At 34.4% G+C, this 21,674-nt stretch overlaps 1 protein-coding gene across 3 annotated transcripts in view; it reads right to left on the bottom strand.

Annotated features, from left to right (window-relative positions):
* Positions 1-21,674, bottom strand: part of LOC106764636 (myosin-15) — a 37,362-nt gene that overhangs the window by 1,077 nt on the left and 14,611 nt on the right. For 2 of the 3 annotated variants that reach the window (XM_014648937.2, XM_014648938.2), the window contains 27 exons: positions 21,256-21,313; positions 21,032-21,133; positions 20,463-20,500; positions 20,252-20,378; positions 19,991-20,164; positions 19,705-19,836; positions 19,245-19,354; positions 18,062-18,122; positions 17,789-17,966; positions 13,126-13,331; positions 11,812-11,931; positions 11,624-11,722; positions 11,004-11,225; positions 9,793-9,932; positions 9,575-9,686; positions 9,402-9,449; positions 9,231-9,320; positions 8,134-8,304; positions 7,807-7,959; positions 6,654-6,830; positions 5,200-5,340; positions 3,059-3,129; positions 2,850-2,949; positions 2,725-2,781; positions 2,580-2,636; positions 595-675; positions 424-506 (listed from right to left, as the gene is read on the bottom strand). In XM_014648937.2, the coding sequence (XP_014504423.1) occupies positions 424-506; positions 595-675; positions 2,580-2,636; positions 2,725-2,781; positions 2,850-2,949; positions 3,059-3,129; positions 5,200-5,340; positions 6,654-6,830; positions 7,807-7,959; positions 8,134-8,304; positions 9,231-9,320; positions 9,402-9,449; positions 9,575-9,686; positions 9,793-9,932; positions 11,004-11,225; positions 11,624-11,722; positions 11,812-11,931; positions 13,126-13,331; positions 17,789-17,966; positions 18,062-18,122; positions 19,245-19,354; positions 19,705-19,836; positions 19,991-20,164; positions 20,252-20,378; positions 20,463-20,500; positions 21,032-21,133; positions 21,256-21,313 (3,108 nt within the window). Of the gene's footprint in view, positions 1-423; positions 507-594; positions 676-1,875; positions 2,044-2,579; positions 2,637-2,724; positions 2,782-2,849; positions 2,950-3,058; positions 3,130-5,199; positions 5,341-6,653; positions 6,831-7,806; positions 7,960-8,133; positions 8,305-9,230; positions 9,321-9,401; positions 9,450-9,574; positions 9,687-9,792; positions 9,933-11,003; positions 11,226-11,623; positions 11,723-11,811; positions 11,932-13,125; positions 13,332-17,788; positions 17,967-18,061; positions 18,123-19,244; positions 19,355-19,704; positions 19,837-19,990; positions 20,165-20,251; positions 20,379-20,462; positions 20,501-21,031; positions 21,134-21,255; positions 21,314-21,674 lie in introns of those variants that run through there. The other variant, XM_022782483.1, reaches the window with a different exon arrangement.

The following is a 21,674-nucleotide window of genomic DNA, read 5'->3' as shown; positions in this document are numbered from 1 at the left end:
AAGTATAGGAAATGTCTAAGAGCCAGTAATTCTGATAAGCATTAGATATTAGCGACCGTGACTGTCACAGTACTCAATTGAAAATTCTAAACTACAAGACAATTTTTGGCTTATTCGGCAAGTAAAAATGCAACCGACCTAACTGCAAAGTACACCAGATAAGAGTTATGCTGCTTGGCATACATATTAAGCTTCATTTAACAATAAAATAGCTGGTAAAAAAAGTATCCACTTTTATAAAAAAACGTAAAAGAAGACCTTGCTTTTTCGGTATTCTAATTTCAATTTAAAAAAACTGGAATAAGACTCAAGTCCCATTCAAGTAAGAACTGGCCAGAAAAGCACAGAAGCAGGGAAACCAATCGTATTGATTCACACAATGCTACAAGTGAAAAAGAACTTAGATGGGAGAAGGTAGTGTACCTCAGATCATCATCCAATAAGAAAGAATTTGAGGTCAGGTTCTGATTGTCCTTGCTGACAATTTCTCTCATTACACTAACCACCTGTTTACCATATATTGCTCAGAACTGTAAAGAAACTACAATACTAAAATAGTACTTGTCCTTTGAATCAATTAAGAACAAAACTTGCCTCATTGGACACACTTTGGGTTCCATACTTGTCATCCCAGTACATTGTACTGATTCGATAGATTTGCCTCACTGTCAATGCCTGATGAAGAAATGCATTAGCTTAATTTCCAAATTTTATTTGCTTAGACGAACATTATATCAAGAATTTTGTATTCAAATCCTTACACAGGCAGGACCCGGAACGTATGCTAATTGTTGAGAAGAGAAAAATTGAAAAGGCATATAATGAATTCTGTTGGTTTAAACTACAATAGAGCTATTGGATTTATATGATCAACTACACTATTTTTAATACTCTCTCAAGCTGTAACATACAAGTCCAACTAGATAAAAATAATATCATCAACGCAAGATCTGGAGACTTGTTGTTGGATCCGACTAAGTAAATAATGTCAAATCTTCACACATCAATTTGGTGCGAGTGTGTGAGGATGATGTGTTGATGAGCTGGTGGCACATAGTGGATGCCAAAAGAGGATAAGTCCAATTATAGGGTCAACTTAGAGGTTAGAGGACAAGGTGACTATTGGAAAGTAAAAAAATATGCTCAGAGTGCATAACTGATAACTTACACACTCATACAAAAACTGTTTAGAGGAAAAAGGAACAAACTAATATTGAATGTTACGTATTTTCTTACACATCTCAGCAATACAATACATAGCCTTTATATAAGCCACACAAAGTAATAATAAAAACAAAATGGAAAAACTACGCAAACTTTCTAATGATCCATAAATAAAAGAAAAAATAAATGTCTTCAAAGCATAAGACTCGGTAACCAATTTGATTTAATTCTATTAATAACAATTGCGGGAGAGCAAGAAATTACTTAGAAGACACAAATGGTCCTAATGCACAACTAGTAACGTAGATAAAAAATACTCATGAAGACATAGCAACTACCGGAGAGCATAACAAGGATAGCAAAAAAAATGCTCAGAGTGCAACAACTGTAGAGGAGGAAAAAAATGGGAAGAACTACTAAAGAGCAAAACACTTGCACAACAAATACTGAAAAACAAACATGCTTGCAGAAAAATGACTACTGAAGCGTCAAAGGGTGTGATGGCAAGAGTGTACAATGATCGAAGAGAAGAAAATTATTAAAGGACACAAAAGCTACCAAAGTTGATCATTGCACAAGGTAGTGATAGTGGTGGCGGTGGTCGGATGCAAAATACTTGTCAGAAAGTCTCCAGTGGTGGATAGTGAAATACAACAGAAAAAGAAATGAACCGAAAATTGTACATGTTCACCATTTCTAAAAAATTTACACCTATGCACAGTGGGCCCACAGGAAAAGCATGGATTAGAATTGTCTTCTCGTGAAGAATAAGAGGACAAAAAAGGAGCGCATCTTGAAGCGTCAGCACTATCCTCGTTCTTTCATTACTGAGTGATCTCACGAAATGTGTAAACACAGTTGTTTTCGGCATTCTCATACCTATCAACGTGAGTATAACAGGGATAGAATCTTCTCTACAAATTCATAAAAAGTAATCTATTTCAAGTGTACTATCATATTAATCTACTAGAAATAACAGTCTTAGATGTTTGTTTTCAGACAACACGTGGCATCTTTATTTGCTTTATTTTTTCTGTTTCAGTTGTTGAATAAGGTCTAGTCAAAATAAGTGTTCCTAAACTTTAGGAGAAAGTATCTCAATTAGTTTTTTTGTTACTGTAAGCATTATAAATGTATTTTAATCGGCAGCCCATATTAAGAATAATAACAAACAATTTTATATCAAGTCATACTCTTTCTCTTTAAGAATTTTATTCTCTCTGCTTTGCTACCTGCCTTTATTGTGTAAAACAACACTGGCTCAAGAACATTGTGATTGTAACACAAAATTACATCTAGAATGATAACTAAAAATTGATACAGGAAAGACTATAGTTGGATAAATAGCATTGCAACAACAGATTTTAGAGAATATGATAATCATACTGGGCAGTCTCATAATATAACAATCATACCGGACAAAGATCTTGCCGAATCTCTTCCAAAGATTTCTTTCTTTTCTGATGTATTACCTGCATAATTCAAAGGAAAGTATATATAAGCGATAGCAGCTCCGCTTGACACCATTCAAGTCCAACCAAAGTATGACAGTTTTTGTACCAAGAACCCAACAGCTTGTCGTATGTAATTGAGCTCATGCCAGGATGTCCCTGCATACTGCATTTCACAAGTACTTAGTAACCCATGAAGCTAAAATTTCAAAAGTATAAACAATGTCAATCTACCTCTTCCTTTGCATTAACTATCCATTTCTCCAGTTCTGCTAGACCAGACTTCACATATTCACCATTTGAGAAAGTACAACATTCCCGACGCAAGAGAAGACTAAAAAAATGATGGAATTTTAAAAAGAAATGAAAAAGCTGAACAAAGGAAAAAATAAGCAACAAAGTAAATTAGTGATTTTAGCTACAAGAACAATCATGGGTTTTACCTGTTGAAGAGTGTAATATTGATGAAGGAAAACACTTGGGTAACTAGTTTACGGATGAAGAAGGATGGGACCTGATCATGTAAATTTTAGGCATGACATATTAGATACCGTGAATGGTTGAAACTTATTAACACTAATAGAACAGTTATGTTCACAACTACATAAGTCATCATTTATTTATACTCCAAAAGTTACTACGTATGTTCCAAACCACAAAATAAACCTGTAGAATGCATCAAATGCCATAGACTGCAATCAACTGTACAATCACCATGGTAAGTACATTATTAAATTAGATTTAAAATTCACTTCTTAATATGATATCAGAACCACTTAAAAGTCTATGATAGCAAAATTTGTTGTTTTTTGAACCTATCATCCCACCCGCTATCCGACCACCATCGGATCACCCATAAATATCTAGTCACATACTTGATATGTGAATGTCTTGGCATGAGAGAAGTGTGATTGAAATTCCACATCAATTAGAGATAAGATAAATTCACATTAAGTCCAAATCTCATCTTACAAGCTGATTTCGAAAGATCAAATTTGGCTTAAATCCACTTCTTAATATTAATATTTATAAATCTTATGATTTACAATACGAAACAATTCACAATTCAAAAAATAGCCTCTTCAATCCATGATTTGCATTTTGATTCAACTAGAATGAATTTACTGCTTACATGTTGATTAGAAATTGTTGTTTGACATAGAAGCCAAATTGTCAATTCAAAGCTTCAATTGATCAAACAGTTGTAATAACTCTGTTAAGACGTAGTATATTAATTTGTCACACTGTGTTCCCAACTTCCCATCATTCCATTTTAATTTTTCCATTTTCCCTTGATTGACTTTACTAGGACGTAAGAACTTGATAATCTACATACAAAACCTCCAAGCAATCCTATGGTTTATGCATCCCTCTATTTCCAATTATATGGTGTGGTGAACTCAACAAATAGCTAGTCACTCTGTCAGTAAGCAGTATATAAAATGATCAAAATTAATTTCCAACTTCTGATCATTCTATTGTAATTTTTCCATTCCAACTTAAGTCACATTACTAGGAAATAGGAATGTACTCTATTCTCTGTCATGGTATGATGGACCTAAGAAGTGACTCTTGATATGACAAGTGTTGGGGTACAAACAAAGTCTCACATCGGATAAAAAGAAGAGTTGAACATAGGTTTATATACATATAAATAGTTTCATTGGTAAGATGTCTTTTGGAATGGTACCAAAAACAAATCCGTGAGAGTTTGACCCAATCCACCACCACTGCCACCACCACCAACACCACCACCACCATCGTTGCCACCACCACAAAAGGCTTATGAAGAAGTCTGTCTAAAAAGGCCTTAATTTGACCCAATCCACATCCATGTAAAAAAGGACAAAATTGGTTAGGATTCCTGAAACCAATTTAAATTGGTTATAAAACTAGTTGTTTGGAGCATAGTTAAGATTTAAATTTGGATGAGGCCAAGTTAATATTGCCCTGGCTAAGGGTTGACCTTGATTATGGTCAAGCAGATGACGTCCCAGTTGAGACTGAGTTAACAACAGAAAAAAAACGAAAACGAAAACCCAATTTAAGTTGAGCAAATGACTTCTTGGTTGAGGCCAAGTTGATTATTACCCGACCAAGGCCAACTGAAAAAATGTGTAGACCAAACGATGTCTTTAGATGAACATTGATTTTGAATATTTTAAAATAAATATTGAAGTGATATCCAAGTAATAGAATTGGAATTAAAATACAAAAAAAACAATGGATTTGGATATGAAACCAATCTATGAAAATGAACGTAATGTGACCTGCTTTGGTTTGGTTATCACATACAAGTTCACCGGTCAAAAGAAAATTATAAAATACATATGCTAAGCGCATCTATCAACATGAAACTTCACTTTATTACACTACCACTTTCAAGTTTGTAGAGCACTAGCAAAGAGGAAAGGAAGATTTCAAGAAAAACTGAAAGGTGCACAACAAATATACATGGAAAACTTACCCTCTAGTGCATGAAAATAAGGATGCACTGTAAAAGAATACAACAAATGGAGAAATGTGTACAAAGAATCAGACACATTAACAAAGTCAAAGAACATTGAAAACATATAAAACGTACATGATTTCCACGAAGTTTGCTCATGAGAGAATCCAAAAATTTGATAATGTTATCCCACTGACCACCAGAAGATGGCTGGGGAATCCCACCAGGAGATCTAGACAATTTTGCCCCTTGCACTCCTCGTCCTGTTTTGGGTGACTAACCAAACAACAATAAATTATAAAATTAAACATAAACAAAGGTAGAACACTTAAATAAAAGATTTGATAATTAAAAAATGTAAAATGGTGCAGGATTTTAAGGCCACCAAATCTGATGAATCTTCCCTAAGTTTGATGAATCTGCTGATGGGAGATCAAGTCTTGCAGCAAGGGTTAATCCAAGGGCAGAAAGGAAGCCTTGAGACAGGCATGGGGAAGTTGTTGCAACAATTAAGAATTAGTTGTTAGACTTCAACCTTGAAGACAACGTCGTTTTTGCAGCCGCGTATGTAAGGAAACACATTAAAAATGTAGTTGCTAGTTGGGTTGTTAGGATAAGTGAATATTTCTATATATAGTTGAGGGTCCTGGTATGCGGAGAACTTTTGGATGTTTTGGAGAATTGTTGATAGGATCATTGACATCCTGTGTGAAAGGGAAATCTTTGGAAGAGAGAGTGCTCTCCTATTTTGTGTTCTTTTTAGTCTATTCAATAAAGAATATTACTCTTGTTTCTCTTTCTAATTCTGGGTTCCCAACAACTTTGGTTATTTTATCCTTGTTATATTTTTAATCTTTATTACAGGTTTATGTTGCTATTAAAACTAAGATTATGTATTTAAAAACAATCCCATAATTACATGGATTTGTTTCCTTAGAATTAGCTTTCTATATTTCCTAAAATAAACAGCAGACTCATGTATTCATTGAAGGACTGGTGAGATCGATCAATTAGTTTCCAAAGTGGGGAGAAGAAATTTAAGTAAAAAAAAAAGGCGTGAAACACATTTCTCTCTTTCCCGCCATCACAAAGACAATGAAAAAACCAAACACTGAAATCAAATTTCATGGTTCATTTTACAAAAAGATAATCAGCTTCTCAGCCACGACCATCACAGTATTATATATAACTGTTTCTTCACATTTCACTATAAACTCCAACTCCTAGGTGCCCCTGTAGACCCTTAACAAAAAGAATTCACACCCAGCAACAAAATCACAGAATATCCAACATATAACAATGTTAAATGGAAAAAGGATTGAAAGTAAATGGGTGAACCACTGGTACCGTTGAAAACATTAAAGCAATTCAAACTGACTCCGGAAACAACATAGTTAGAAATTTTGATAACTCCCTCTTTCTCAGACAAAGAAAAAGGTGTTTGAGAAACTGTCGTAGAATTATATTCACTTAATGATATGGCCACAAGAACCAAGAACAAACCACAAATTCAACATCTGACAAGGTAGTTTAGCCAGAAATAACATCTCCAAAGCCTATGACTATAAGCAAAGAGTAAGAAATGTCACCTGAATACATGATCCCAGCAGTGGAGAAAGTTCTTTTTTCAAATTGTCACGCAACAGACCAAAAATCTTCTCTACACAAGCAGTTAGCTGTTGTTTAAAAAGTATAGCAGGATATCTTGCCTCCACATGTGATACACCATCATNATACCCTATAAACTGCAACGGAGATTTTGGTCCCTAGAAATACCACCAAAACTAAAATCAGGGGAAAATACAAAAACAAGCAGGGAACCTATTACAACCAACCTAAAATGGAAAACACAAACACGCTTCCCAGATTTTAGTCTCAATTTTCTCCCATCACCCAAAAAAGAAAAACACCAATAGCAAAGCTTCCTTTCATTATTTATGTCTACATTTAGGTCTGGCTTAGAAACAAAGCACTTGAGAAATGAGAGGAAATAAAGAAATATTTTTTTAATTAGCTCATTACATTCTCAACTCCTTTTTTTACAACAATCACATCCTTGTAAAAAGAAAATAAAATGTACAGGAATGAATGTATAGAGAAGACTGAGACAGCAGCTGACAACCAACAGCAAAAGATAGTGGATACTACACTGGAGAAGACCGAGACCAACTAGAGACCAACAACGCAGGACTAACCTGCTCATATACCAACTTCAGGTAAATAAAAGAGACAACATTTTAGAGGGCTTGATCACGCCTCTCTTTTGTTTTATATTTAGATTGATAGAATTCTCATACAAAGAGTAGAGGGAAGAGCAAAGATCAAAAGCCAGAACTAGAGTCATAGGTTTAGAGTTAGGTAAAACTCATAGGTACATCATGTAACGGTTTTCCAATTCAACTACTACCTATATTCAATACCTATTCTAAAATCTGCAACTTTATTTTTAAGCATTTATACATATATAAGCTATAAATTAAATGTCAAGTATCCACAATCCTTGGTGAAGCTACCATCCTGCTACATCAGCCACTTTGCACTGTGAAATCTAGTTACACTGCTCGAAGTTAAATCTCAAGTAACAGGTCACCTATCTATCTTTCTATACCATTTTCATCCACTGCAGCCCACAATTTAGTCAAAACGAAATGCAACTTAAACTATAGAGATTTAGTCACAGAAAATTAAATATATAGTGAAACTAATGCACAAAGAATTCAAATTTTCAGCAAGACAACTCACATGTCCTGTCCGGCTGGTTAAACCAGATGATCCAGGATAACGCTGANCAGTGGCAGTTAAAAAACCATTTGACCGTAAGTTCCTCTGTAAAAGGCATAGAAGCGCAGAGGTATTGGACAGCCAATATGGCAGGACAATGTCATCCTCCCTAACCTGATGTAGAATGCACTCGGATAAGTTTCATAAAATAATTACATATATCCCTCAAATTGAATACTGGACTATAAATGAAAAAATACACAATAGAAATAACAACAAATTCTAAGTATGAGACAAGCAACAAAACATATAGACAACAAGTTTTAAGAATAAGAGCACAAAATTTACCTTTAGAACCTCATTTATACCTTCGATGATGGAATCAAAAATTGCTGTGCGCTCATTTTCAAATGAATGCCAATGAAGCAGACATTTATATATAATACGAGCAGCAATAGGTTTACCATTTTTAAATCCCAAATTTTCTTTTATACACTTGGAGAGGAATTCATAGTTATCCTGCAAAACATAAGGTATCTATCAACTTAAGGTGCACAATCATATAGTAAGAAACATGTTGCAGACACTAGTTTATTATGGAGATGGGTAGACTTTTTCATCTTCATTTTGCACAATTTTTTATTCTGTTCCTGTTTTTTCATCCACGTCAATTGACTTATTCAATTTTTCAAACAGGTAATATAACTCTACCTTGTCACTGAACTTCTCTCTCAAAAGGATGGCTGAAACACTAAATGTTCCTGGACCAATAGCAATTTTTCCAACCACAAAAATCAAACCCACAATAACCAGTAAAGTAGGATTGGAGCAGACAATTAATGAAATTTTTGGAAGTGATATGCATTTTCCAGATCACAATCAAATTTTGCTTCCATTCAATTGCAACAATTAAAAATGACCTTTACTAGTAGAAATTTCTATAACTACATTACCTCAATACTAAACTGATCCTGCCCAGTAAATATTTTTTACCCCCTTCTCAGACTGCGTGTTCAGCTAGTTGTTCTCACAACTCTCACACTAACTCTCAATTACAGTTTTCTTTTTTCAATAAAGTGGTCCTGCCCAAGAAATATTTTTTACCCCTTCTCACACTGCATGTTCAGCTATTTGTTCTCACAACTCCAACGCTAGCTCTCAATTACAGTTTTCTTTTTCTTCAATAAAATGGTAGTGTAAAAGGATTCCAATGTTAATTTCCATCCCAACTATGTTTGCACAACAATTGACAACAATCATATGTAGCACCCCAATCAATAAATAAAGGAGAGAAAAAAAAAACAAAAGTGGGGGTACCTCCCATTTTTATATCAGGAAGATGAATTTTCCTTCTTTTCTTTTAGGTTGAGGATAAACTAAAATAGCAGGATGCCAAATCTAAAGGTGTAAAATTTAGGCCAGAACAGAAATTAAACAAGATCTACCTGGTGCTTCTCTGCTGTTAACTTAGATCGACGAGAGTCTGACAAGCCTACTGTAAAAGGGGCAATAAGTTTTGTGGGCGTGGGTGACTCCTGAATAAGAGCAAATTAAAATAATTATGACTCTGTTTATGATTATTTCCAAAAGAGGAAGATGAGACAGTAGGAGCTTACAAATATGGTCTTTCGATCAGTGTGAGGGGTAATTGCAGTTGAGAATTTCTGCAGCAGAAATAAAAAAAATGTAAAACAATTCTAAGACAAAGCTATTAAGGAAGATATTTACCTAAAAATGAAACATAATAATAAGGAATGAATAACAAAAGTAACAGACAAAACAAACTTACTTCTGACACTGACTTGGCAAAACCTGGACGGTTACTCTTAAAAGGGGTACTTAATGCTTTCTGACGAAGCACGTGATTTTCATTCTCTAAACTCTTTAACTTTTCCTCAAGCCTACATTAAAGAAAAATAATTACAACTAGGATTACAGGCATAAGTGTAACATCATGCATTAACTAAATCATATTGCAGGATGAGAAAACAGGGAAAGAAAAACCACCTTTTTTCATTTTGCTCGAGTTGAGAACACTTCTGTTCAAACTCCCTCAGTTTCTCCATGGTTTCATCCCGGCCTTTTTGAGCATTCATAAGCTCAAGCTCTAAGGTCTTGTACTTCCTTTCAAATGCATCCAATGAAACCTAGAAATCCAAGAAAGGGAAATGAATCATACTATATAAAAAAGTTTACAACAGAAAATAAGCAAACGAACAAGTTCATGAAAGAAGGTATTTCTCAGTATTAAATATTGATTTTGTCCCTTGTTATGTATATCTTCTTCCTTAAAAATAAGAATATAAGGTGTACAGAACACACAATTACAAGCAATCTTTTCAATATAGATAAAAAGTTAAATTCCACAACAAGGATCAAGGGTGAGCCTTTGCTTGTACATGCTTCAGGCCCAAAGGGTTAGATTTAAAACAAAAAATAAGTATTCATCAAACAGATTAAGATGTACGGATAATTTGTTCATAATGACTGCCTTAACCATGGAAGTGTTACTATAAAAAAATAACAGATAAAAGGTAAGATACTATTTTCTCTTAATATTAGAAGAAAAATCTAAGAACCAAAAACAGCCTCAACCCTCACCTACAAGCAAAAGCTTAGATCCGGGAGAAGGTACCAAGTGTGGTACTTCTCTCATGTCTTTGAACATAAACAAAAAATTAATTAATGGGAAATTTTCAAATTACCCGTATCATTCCATTTAACCTTGGAAACTCAACAAGACACTACCGTAGGTTAATCCGCCCATCCAAAAACCAGTGTTTCATGCTTCTACCATTTTCTTTGATAGTAATGATGATTAAACATCTTGCAAACTTGTCTCCATCTTTAACTCTTCTTTTGACATTTAAATCCAGATTTTCTCATACAGTTCATCAATAAACTTATCTCCAATTAACATTCACAGTTCATAATACCAACTTCCTTGATTTTTCATGATATCATCTCATAAACCATGTCACTGGTCTATAAAACTTAACATGCCTCAGTAAATAATAAAAAAATGGAAAATTGTATAACAAGAAAATCAAGAATGTGAAACAACAATTTGATGTAACTCTTATTCAAACTTGAATTCATCCCACAAAGAGAAGTTCCAAAAATCCTGCCCAGGATTTATATGGAGAATAACCAATATTTATTATCCATCGCAATCAAACAGAATTAAAGGAACATATCATTGAGCATTAATGAAGCACCTTTAATAAAGCATTTTCCTTTCGCAATTCATCCACTGCTACTAGCTCCCGTTTCAAAGCAGACTTTTCCTTTACTGATAATTCTAATTGATTTTGCAGAACAGCATTCTTGTTGCACTCGTTAATTTTTGCCAATTTAGCAGCATCCAATTCAAGATTCAAAGCATCTAACATCTTTTGAAGTTTGGAAATCTCTGTTTTTTTAGCCTCTTCATTGGAAACCTGCACAATGAAGCAGAATCTTGATAAGTTCAATAATTTTGTTTTCAAAGCCTTTGTGCCAGATAAATTCAGTACAAATTTCAGATACAAGTTGAAAAGTAAAATAAATATAATACAACCAGCAAAGAAACAAGCAAAAAAAAAGATAACTGATGGTTTATTTATGGAGCAGAAAACACTAGCTAAAATTCTCCGCTAGTCATCTAAAACATTTCAGCTTATAACAACCAAATATCAATACATATATATAGAATGTTGGCATCAACAACACATAAATATGTAAGAGAATGTGAAGCAGGAAATAAACCTTTATATCTCAAAAAGACCTATGTATCAAAAGGATTCAATTAATAATATACAACCATTAAATAATATCATCAATTTTCTGGAAGTAATACCCTTATTTTCTTTTCAAGATGCAAACGCCATGTGAGATCTTCCATTTGCTTCTCCAGTTTATTCTTGGCTAATCGAAGAGCACCAGCTTCATTTGCCTCCTGATAAAGACATTTAAAAACTACAATAAGAACAATTTGTCTACTTTGGATGGGATCTTCCACATAGCCTCTGAAGGTAAAAATGTTACTTGTTTAAGTCTCCGTAACTCTCTTTTTGCTTGTCTGCACCGCCAAAGGCATTGTATTGCCACAATTGAAGTTTGATATCGTAGGAAAGATGACCTAACCTTGGACATCCTCCAATAGGCCTACAATGTTATGTATGATCAACAAAACAATATAACAGAAGAATGTCATCCAAAAGTAACCAGACACAAAAAGCAAGCGTGAAAGTGAATGCAGCAACAAGTGAAACCAAAAAAAAATAATTCATTGTGCCATTCCACTGTAAAGTAAGAAGAGATGGAGATCAAAATCGTATGTTCTCCTCTGAAGAATTCTCCACTAAATAGGGATGATACAATATTTTGCAAGAATGCTATCATGCAGCTTTGCCATCTGTGAAACAAACTGAACAAGAGAGAATTTTAAACCTAACTTAATTGAATGCATTTCATTAACTTGTGAAATAAGATAGTTACAAGAGTAATTATAGCTAAGCTCCAATAGAAGAGAAGGGTGTTAGCAATAACGAACAGCTTTATTCAATTGATACAAGAGATAGTTGTTAGCAGTAGCTTAACAGCTCAAGGAAAAGTTTTTTCAAAAGAAAAACTCTTTACATTGAATTTGCATGAGAAGAAAACTGAGAAGAAACGGGGTCAGTCAACACATTTGCCCACTAATCCAGAGGTGCAATGTGATAGAAAAAATAAATAAAAAAAAAAAAAAAGCTGTTTGACCAGAACCTTTTCCCACACAAGGAAAGCATTAATCTCTATTACATATAACAGGCTTAGACTCATCTCTTTGTATTTTATCATTTATAAATGCATAACCCTAATTGTAAAGAGAGAAAATTTTAAATCAAACAGAATATTATCTTGGTTCACAATAAAAGTACTACTCCCCCTCGTCCCATAAATATAAGACATTTATATTTAATTCCCACCTGTTAAGAAAGTACGTTTAGTTAATGATAAGAACTTGGTTATTAAGGAATGCCTACTTAGCATCCATTAATAATCAAATCCCTATCAGTTAGAAGCATTATATTTGTAATTGTAATATTTTTCAAAAGTCACCCTTAATTAATGGAGGGGGAGAAAAATAATAGCAGCAGTTGTTAAGGGTATTTATCAAAATAATTAATGCAAGAGAAACAGAAAAGAATCTTATAAAAGGGGGCAAGGAATTTTCTAATCGATGTCTTGCATCTAGGGACAAAGACAGTATTTGTAAACTAGGATGATAAATACCCAAGGAAGTCTACTTTATAATAGTGATGAAGACTTTCACCGTCTAAAATTTCTACCACACATAATACATCTTGAAAAAATTACCTGAACAAAAGTAGCAGCGCTATGTTCTTTTGCATGTAAGAATCTTTGGCGAGTCACAAAACCTCGAACATGAGATTGAATGATAAGAGCAGAAAAATACAGTTTTAAGTGAGCATGCCTTGTAAGCCACATCCGAATATATTTCTGGATGGAGATAGCCGCTGCTGTCTCCCTTTTAGCAGCATATATCTTTCGGGCAATGTGACCTACAAAATAAGTACAAAAAGCTGATGACAGTCAAGCTAATGCAATATTAGCGTGATCCCCATATTTAATGCATTTTCAAATTGTCAAATTTAGGGGAAGACAGAGAAAAATAGAGAAAGGAGAGAGAGAAAGACTGTGCTACTGTATCAGTGTTAGAATATACCGTGAATGCATGATTACATAGAATTCATTGCACAAGATTAGAGGATACTATGTTTCCCCTAAAGGAGATATTCAAGCCATGGCTATAAACCAAATTTATAAGATTCAGAACATTATGATTTGGTTCTTAATATGAAGTAGACCTTTGTGAGAGAATAGCTTAAGATACTTAAGAATCAAAATAGTTGCATCAAAGTGCAACTAACAAGGTGAATCCAAATAGTTGACTCACCATGCTAAATGCAAAAGCAATATCTGGACCAATGACAATAAGATAATTGAGTTTTCCAACTAGCATTCTATATATCCCAAGATGTGTTAAGCGCACTCCTTGATCAAGTAGCAACATTACAAGAGTGTCTATTGGCTTGGCAACAAGAAGGCAACCTTCTTCCAAGAGGTCAAGTGCATACTAACTTTTGTAAATCACCAAACCATCCTTGGATTTAGCAATTTCAATAACTAGAAATTACCAAAGCCGACCAAGGTCCTTAATCTAAATATCTCAACAAATATATTGCTTCAAGCAACTAATGTCATACTAATCCCTGGCAGCAATGACATTAACATAGGTAATTAGGTAAATGCATCCCTGACGTGCATGACAATAGAAAACAAAATAGCCTGCTTTAGAGATATTATGGGTTGAAACAATTTCACCAACCCTTTGTCAAATCTGTCAGATTTGTTTTTTGGGTGCTTTGATGAATAAGAGCTCATTATGATCTTCTACTTTCACGGTCTGTCATCAGCGCGCCGTCATTTCCGCCGTTCGTCGTGAGAGGGAGTATGTTTCCATCCAGGTTTCAGGCTTTCAGACTCCACTAGTCAATGATAGCAGTCCTTGCAGTTTTGTCACTTTTAGCCACTACAGGCCCCATCAGTCAGTGATGGAATTCCCTGTAGTTTTGTCGCTTTTAGCCACTACAGGCCCCATCAGTCAGTGATGGCATTCCCTGTAGTTTTGTCGCTTTTAGCCACTACAGGCCCCATCAATCAGTGATGGCATTCCCTGTAGTTTTGTCGTTTTTAGCCACTACAGGCCCCATCAGTCAGTGATGGCATTCCCTATAGTTTTGTCGCTTTTAGCCACTACAAGCCCCATCAGTCAGTGATGGCATTCCCTGTAGTTTTGTCACTTTTAGCCACTACAGGCCCCATCAGTCAGTGATGGCATTCCCTGTTGTTTTGTCACTTTTAGCCACTACAGGCCCCATCAGTCAGTGATGGCATTCCCTGTAGTTTTGTCGCTTTTAGCCACTACAGGCTCCATCAGTCAGTGATGGCAATCCCTGTAGTTTTGATGCAAGCCCGAACCTTACTTGATGGCAATCCAGTCCCTGGAGTTTGTCATTGTTCTCCTTTGTCAAAGTCATCCCACTTGAAGTTTCATGGTGCTATTTGAAGTTTCGCAATTGTCTACTACTGTCCATAAATTGTTGTTAGTTGTTCGTCGACATGTGATTGCGCATCTGTTTGTCGCACACTCTTGAAGACCGATCATATATTTCAAATTGAGTTTATTTATTCCAAGCTTGGTCCATACAATCTGTATGCTCCAGCTTGAGAGGGAGTGTTAGAGATATTATATTTAGTTTATATTGTGTTTATGTTAATTAGGGAAATATAGTCCCTATATGTTTATTAGGGAAACATTGTTTTGATTTTATTTTATTTTATTCTTACATATTTATTTGTATTTGGGCTTAGCCCATATTTCTTCTATTATAAATAGAGAACCCTATGTGTGTATTTAACACAAGTGATTAATTCCAATATATAATTTTCACTATATTTAACACAAACCAAGCACAAGGTGACTTTCAATCAACATAAAGTGTGGGAAAGTCAACATTTATAGTAGATGATTCCCCTAAAGCAACAAAACATAGTAATTGTTCCATACAAGCTTCCTGATCAAGATTGCCAAAGAGCCAAAAGACTCAGTTTGAAAAAACTCTCCCTCTAAAGTTGAGAACACGTCTAAAAAGATTAAGTTTCATCAAAAGTGACATTCATGGAGGTAAAAAAACTTGACTCAAAGGATGGTAACAACAATATCCCCTTTTATTAGATGCATAATCAAAGAATATGCATTTAACAACTCTAGGATCTAAATTTAAATGGAACTAACTATGAATATGGACAAATACAACAATCCAAACACCTGACTGTGAAAACTAGAGAGAAAAGAATCGGATGGAAAAAAAAAAGGAAAAATGGACTCAATTGGACTTAAACCATCTAAAACCAAAGGGTGATAGGTTAATAAGATAGGTAATAGTGAGGATAGTCTAACCCCAATAAGATTCAGGGACGTACATTTGGAAAAGAAGTGTTGTGTCACCTCAAGAGGATGCCTATTAGCAACACCATTACGTTGTGGTGTATTCACACGTGAGATCATGAACAACACCATTTTCGGAAAAGAAGTTAGACATGTCATGATTTACATATTTTCTCCCATTATCAAAATGTAAGCATTTAATTGACTTTCCAAATTGTATTATCATACCACAAGAATTTGATGAATAAAGTAAACTTCATATTTTTCTTTCATGCGGAATATTTATGGAACAAAGGTACACACCTCAATTAAAGTGACAAATCATTTAACACCAAATATACTAGAGTTTGATGCAGCCACCAAGCATCAAAATGAACCAAATCAAAAGGATGAGACGAGCACGTTTTGTATTACTAGGACAAAAAAGAATGCATGTCCTAGGCAGCAGTGGAGAAGCCAAGAGGTAGTCATTCTCTAATAATACTATTCTTAGTTCCCAAGTTGGTAAAGCACTACAACTCTCCCTGTTTTTCTATAGTTCCAAATTCCAATAGTCCTTCCTATGACGAAATCCTGAAAAACACAATGAGTGGGTAAAAAGATTACAAAACAATTTGGATCATGGGTATGTTTTTTAACAAATAAGGTGATTAAAATGTTTTGGAACATAAAGGACATCTTTAAGGAAAGGGATGGCAAAAGAGAAACATTACTACGTCCAGTTATTGGGATATGAGTCTCATTGGCTACAGTAATGTGGTTACTAGAAAGAGAAACACAAGATGTTAAAAAAGATGAATGAGGGTTCATATTGTCTGCCACACCAAAGTCTAAAACTCAAGAGTCATTACATAAATTTTGAGAAACATTAAAAAGGAAATGGAGTTCCTACCAATCATGATTAGAGAGCAAATACCAGAAGGTGGCTTACTGATAAACTCCCTGAGATTTTAGATGTTCAATTGTAGCACGAAGTATAGGCATTCCTTTTTCAATTGAAGAGGACAAAAAAGTCTTACTAACTCAAAGTATAGGAATTCCTTAACCACCCCTCCTAGATAAAACCCATAAGTAAGACAAAAAGTTGGACGACAACTCCAGCAAGGACAATGGCTCCGACAAACTGCAGCCGCTTGGGCAACAGTGACAGACCCACAAGTTTTGTGCACTTCAAGCAATCCCAAGAGTCAAAGGAAATGGGTGCACTTTAGGCAACCCTAAAAAGAATCATAGCTAATAAAGAAGAAATGCAGAAGCAAAGCTCCAAAGATGGGGAGCTCTAACATCAACTCCAAAGGATTGATCAAGAAAGAATATTTGTATTCAATTGATTGATTTGAAATAGTACATTAGTCTCTATATATAGAACTTTAATCCTATAGTAACAGAGAATTTGGAAATTCGGAGGCATTTCATTTAGGAAAGTGCTTAGGTGAAGTTGATTGTGTATGATATGCTCAATATTTGCACAAATAACGGAGAATTTTACTAGGCAAGCGATTATTGGGTGCTACTTTATATACTTTAGGCAAGCGATTATTCTAACAGCAATTTTGAATGAGTTGACTTGAAACAGAAGCCAGCCAATAAAAGCACAAATGTCTTGACCGTTTGGAAACAAGAAATAAGTTAAGGATTGACTTCTTACTGATTTAATGAATATCGAAAATTAGACAATTAAATTCAACCCATCCTATATAATTCAGAACTACTTTATAACAATCTGTAAATTCACACAAATACAATACCATGAGAGATGACCATCTCATAGTAAAAATGTGGCCAGGTGCACTACCATCCAACCTCGCAGGATTTAGGAGGGTAGATATATGCAACCTTGCCCCCACACAAGTAAATAGACTTTTCCAGGATTTGAACCCATGTCCAACAAGTCACAGCAGCAACTTTTACAATTTCACCAAGGCTCAACCTCAAGTGCAAAAGAAAAGGAAACATGTTAACAAGAGTAGTATACAGTTTTAACTGCATAAGGAAAGATGAACTGACCCCTGCAGCCTGCCTGAAGAGAAATCGCAGCGGATCTTAAAATTATAAAATCCTGATGTGTAATAAATGTCCTCATGCGGCGCTGGATACACTTTGCAGCATTGTCTAAAACCTCAGCACGTCTCTGGTCTAAAATACCAATTTGCCCAGCTCTGAGAAATACTTTGGTCCTACCCAACTGAACAACAAAATAAAAACATTACTAACACACTTGTACATCCCTACTTTGTTGGTGAACAATATCTGCAAAACACATTTCTTAGGGAAGCATACCTGAAAATTCTCAAGCTTAAGCTTTTGCAAAATTTTCTCAGTTGCAGATTTATCATCATAACTATCAACACAAGAATAAAGTTTTTATTAAATAAGCACAAATTGTTGCACATGCATTCAAATGAATGACAATGAGAAAATAATAATCCATGTCATGAACAAATAAAATCCTTTCATTGACCACAGATTTTCCACAATTCCTTACCAAATGTGATCATGGTAATCTCCAAATGAGCAGCAGATGTTAAAGCAAAGTTTTACTATTTCTTTCTCTTTCATCTGAGTTTCAGTTCAGCTAATTACAAATTTACAATTGCCCACAAGCTATATTTTGTAATCAGAACAGATTGGCAAGTTCTTTGGGATGGCCCAGTAGTTCCATAGAACTATTTTAGAAATTGACAAATAACCAAGTAACTAGTCAATTAGGACCAAATTTGAGAACCACAAGCAGTTTTGACACGAGTAGATCCTAGGCTCCCACTTCTCTCCATCAAAATTGAGCACAGGGACAGTGTAGTTGTGTGTGGACCTAACTCCTCAAGGTCAAAAAATTATTACCCAGAAAATATAATGCCACACAGCTCCTGGCCATGAAAATGCAGGAGTAGGATAACCACTGCTCTGATTTTTTCATGTAGCTGTGTGATAAGAGAAGAAAAACAGTTTTTCCTCAGAAACCCCTAGAAACTAGGTTACATACAGACACAACACAAAAACAGCTTTTCCTCAAGATAATATAAACTATTCTAACGATATGTATATACACACACATATATACTATTTCTTAGATCATAACCATAGTTTCCTTAGATAGCTTGATTATTAGGAATTGAATCAGACTTTGTATGTATAAACAGGTGTACAAATTGCTAAGCAATATACAAGAAAAATAATCTAAACAGATATATGAAGTGGAAAACAGAGAACAGGAATACTCAATCAGATGGATGATATTGATATGATTTAATGATGTTAAAGAAGGTGTTATACAACTCTAGCCTAATAATTCCATTTATACTAATGAGTACATGTACTACTAGTACAAGCCCAATAAAATAAACTTCTTAACAGATATAGCTTCACCAGTTAGCTTTGAAAACCACAGAAAATCATGGAATACAAGCTATGGAGTCATTTAATACTTAACAGGTAACTCCGAAAATTAATTTAATGAACTCACCTTCCATCCATAAATTCAGAAGCTATCAACCCAAAACGATCCACAAACTCTGAATAAGTTCTTCGAGTGGGATAACCTGCCAGACTTATCCGAACAGCCTCAAGGACACCCTAAATAAAATAGAGATATGCCAAAAAAGACTTTATAATGGGTGGCAAATCTGGAAGTAAAGCTATTGAAGCCGAGCCATCTTATTTCAAACAATTTTTTAATCACGTCCACTATTTCTTTAACACACATGTAGTTAAAAAAATGACAAACTATTATGTTATACCTTACCATCAACAACCCAAAGAGCCCAATTACACCCTATTGTGTACTAAGAAATTGGCTAACGAACGAATTTTCACCACATTGATTAGATAACACCCAAGATAACAATTTACAAATAAACATGATGGCAACCTGTATCTCTTTCAACAGCTTGAATTAAAGGGTTTAGAACATCTAAAATACTAACCCCACAGCGTAACTGGTGGATGACACTTGCATTTTCAAATTGTTGCGGTCGATTCAAAGAATTTGGTTTCACACATCGTATGTAGTGAGGCTCTGTTGAGTTTAGGGTCTCCATGAGTGCTTGAAGTTGTTGCTGAGAACACAGACACGTAACCCAGGCCCCAAAAAAGATCAAACACACAAAATTCATTATCAAATATATACATTTACTCACCTGAACAAATTGGTCTTATTATGCTCTCCCCTAGCTCCAAATAATATAAGTTAGAAGATGGAATTCTACACACCTTAAATCTAGCAGCCACTGAAGAAAACTTGTATGATGATCTTGAAGATTCTTCAGATAGCAAAGGAAATAGACCAGAAACAAAAGGGCATTTTGAAGAAGATAAGAGATTGCAATGTTCTACTACAACATAATCACGATTTTTGTCTAAAAATGTATCTGTATGATACGTGACCTGCATAAACACAGTAGAAGATCTCCTTAAACATTGGAAATGTCACTTGTGTCTGAATCAGGAGAAAGTCCAGTAACACGTACTCACCTTTCCAGCATAATGAGAAATAGTAAAATCTGTTTGTGAAAACTTTTCTTTTCCCAATCTAGGGTGAGATCGGAAATGCTGAAACAACTTGGTTGAGAATGTTTCATGAGTCGACTTTGGAAACATACTGCAATAAGAAGCAATTCAGGATGAATGCTGAAATTACATAAATGAATATATACCAATTCATATTGAAGAACTCAAACTGTACCAAGCTTCATCCAACAGAGCAATAATACCAATGGGTTTCTGCAAAAGAATGCAGTAATGAATCCACAAGAAACTGAAACTAAGGGCAAACATATCAAGTGAAATCAAGAGAAAGCAATGTATATATCAATAATATGCACACATTAGCATTGCACCACCACATGAAACTATATTACTTTATTTTGACATAATCATGATTATCTGTACCCTATATAAGATAGTCTTAGCGTATTGATTTGTCAAAAAAGGTCTTGAGAGACCCAAACAAGAGACCTAGAGGGCATAGGATCAGACAAAATGGTTTATATTTTGACAAATTTCTGAATAGCTGAGTAGCACCTTTCCTAATATAGATTTTCTTACAATTTCCATATCTCTAACCTCATGTACTTCATAATTTCTCATATACCATTATTATTGAGTTCTATGCCACACATTATGCATGAAACCAGCAATCATGTATGAAAATGTGTAATAATACTAAACAGCAATGTCAATACATAGACTAAAGAAGTATTTGCATCTAAAAAGACAATAAAAATATTAAAAGATCCAAAACAAAATACAAACCTTTTCAATTAAATCTAAAACATCTTTGTTATCTACAAATTCAATGTAACTCCAGTTAATTTCTTCTTTGCCATACTCATCCTGTTCCATCTTGAACACATGCTGGAAATAATAACAAGACAGTAAACAAAAAGAGAAAGAAAAACAACAAGATTCAAATTAAGACAACAAAACATTTCATAAATTTAGTGAAAGCTAATTAAAATACAACAATATATGGATACCTCATTAAAATGTTGCTGAAGCTTTTCATTTGCAAAATTGATGCAAAATTGCTCAAAACTGTTGGAAGTGAATGTTATTGAGATGAGAAAAAAAATCATAAAGAAAAGGTCACTAAATCAACAAAAAACTGAAGCAAGCAAATCAAATCAAATCAAATAATGGGAATACAAAGAAAAAAAATCCATGAATACCTTTTATTGAAATGTAATGTTATTTTATTATTATTTCTTTTGTACATACCCAGCTTTAGGGTGAGGGTTTAAGGTAAGTGTCTTGGCTCCTTTTGTAACTATACAATACATATACAAATATATATTACACACTTGGAAAAATTATTTATCTTAGTTCGCATCCTTGGAGTTATGGATCCTAGGCCATTTCAAATGAAGAAAAACCTCAATTGCAGAAACTAAACTTC

Source organism: Vigna radiata, chromosome 6, assembly GCF_000741045.1.
Source record: "Vigna radiata var. radiata cultivar VC1973A chromosome 6, Vradiata_ver6, whole genome shotgun sequence".
NCBI lineage: Eukaryota > Viridiplantae > Streptophyta > Magnoliopsida > Fabales > Fabaceae > Vigna > Vigna radiata.
Note: the sequence above shows the minus strand (reverse complement) of the source record. Positions and strands in the feature narration are given on the sequence as shown.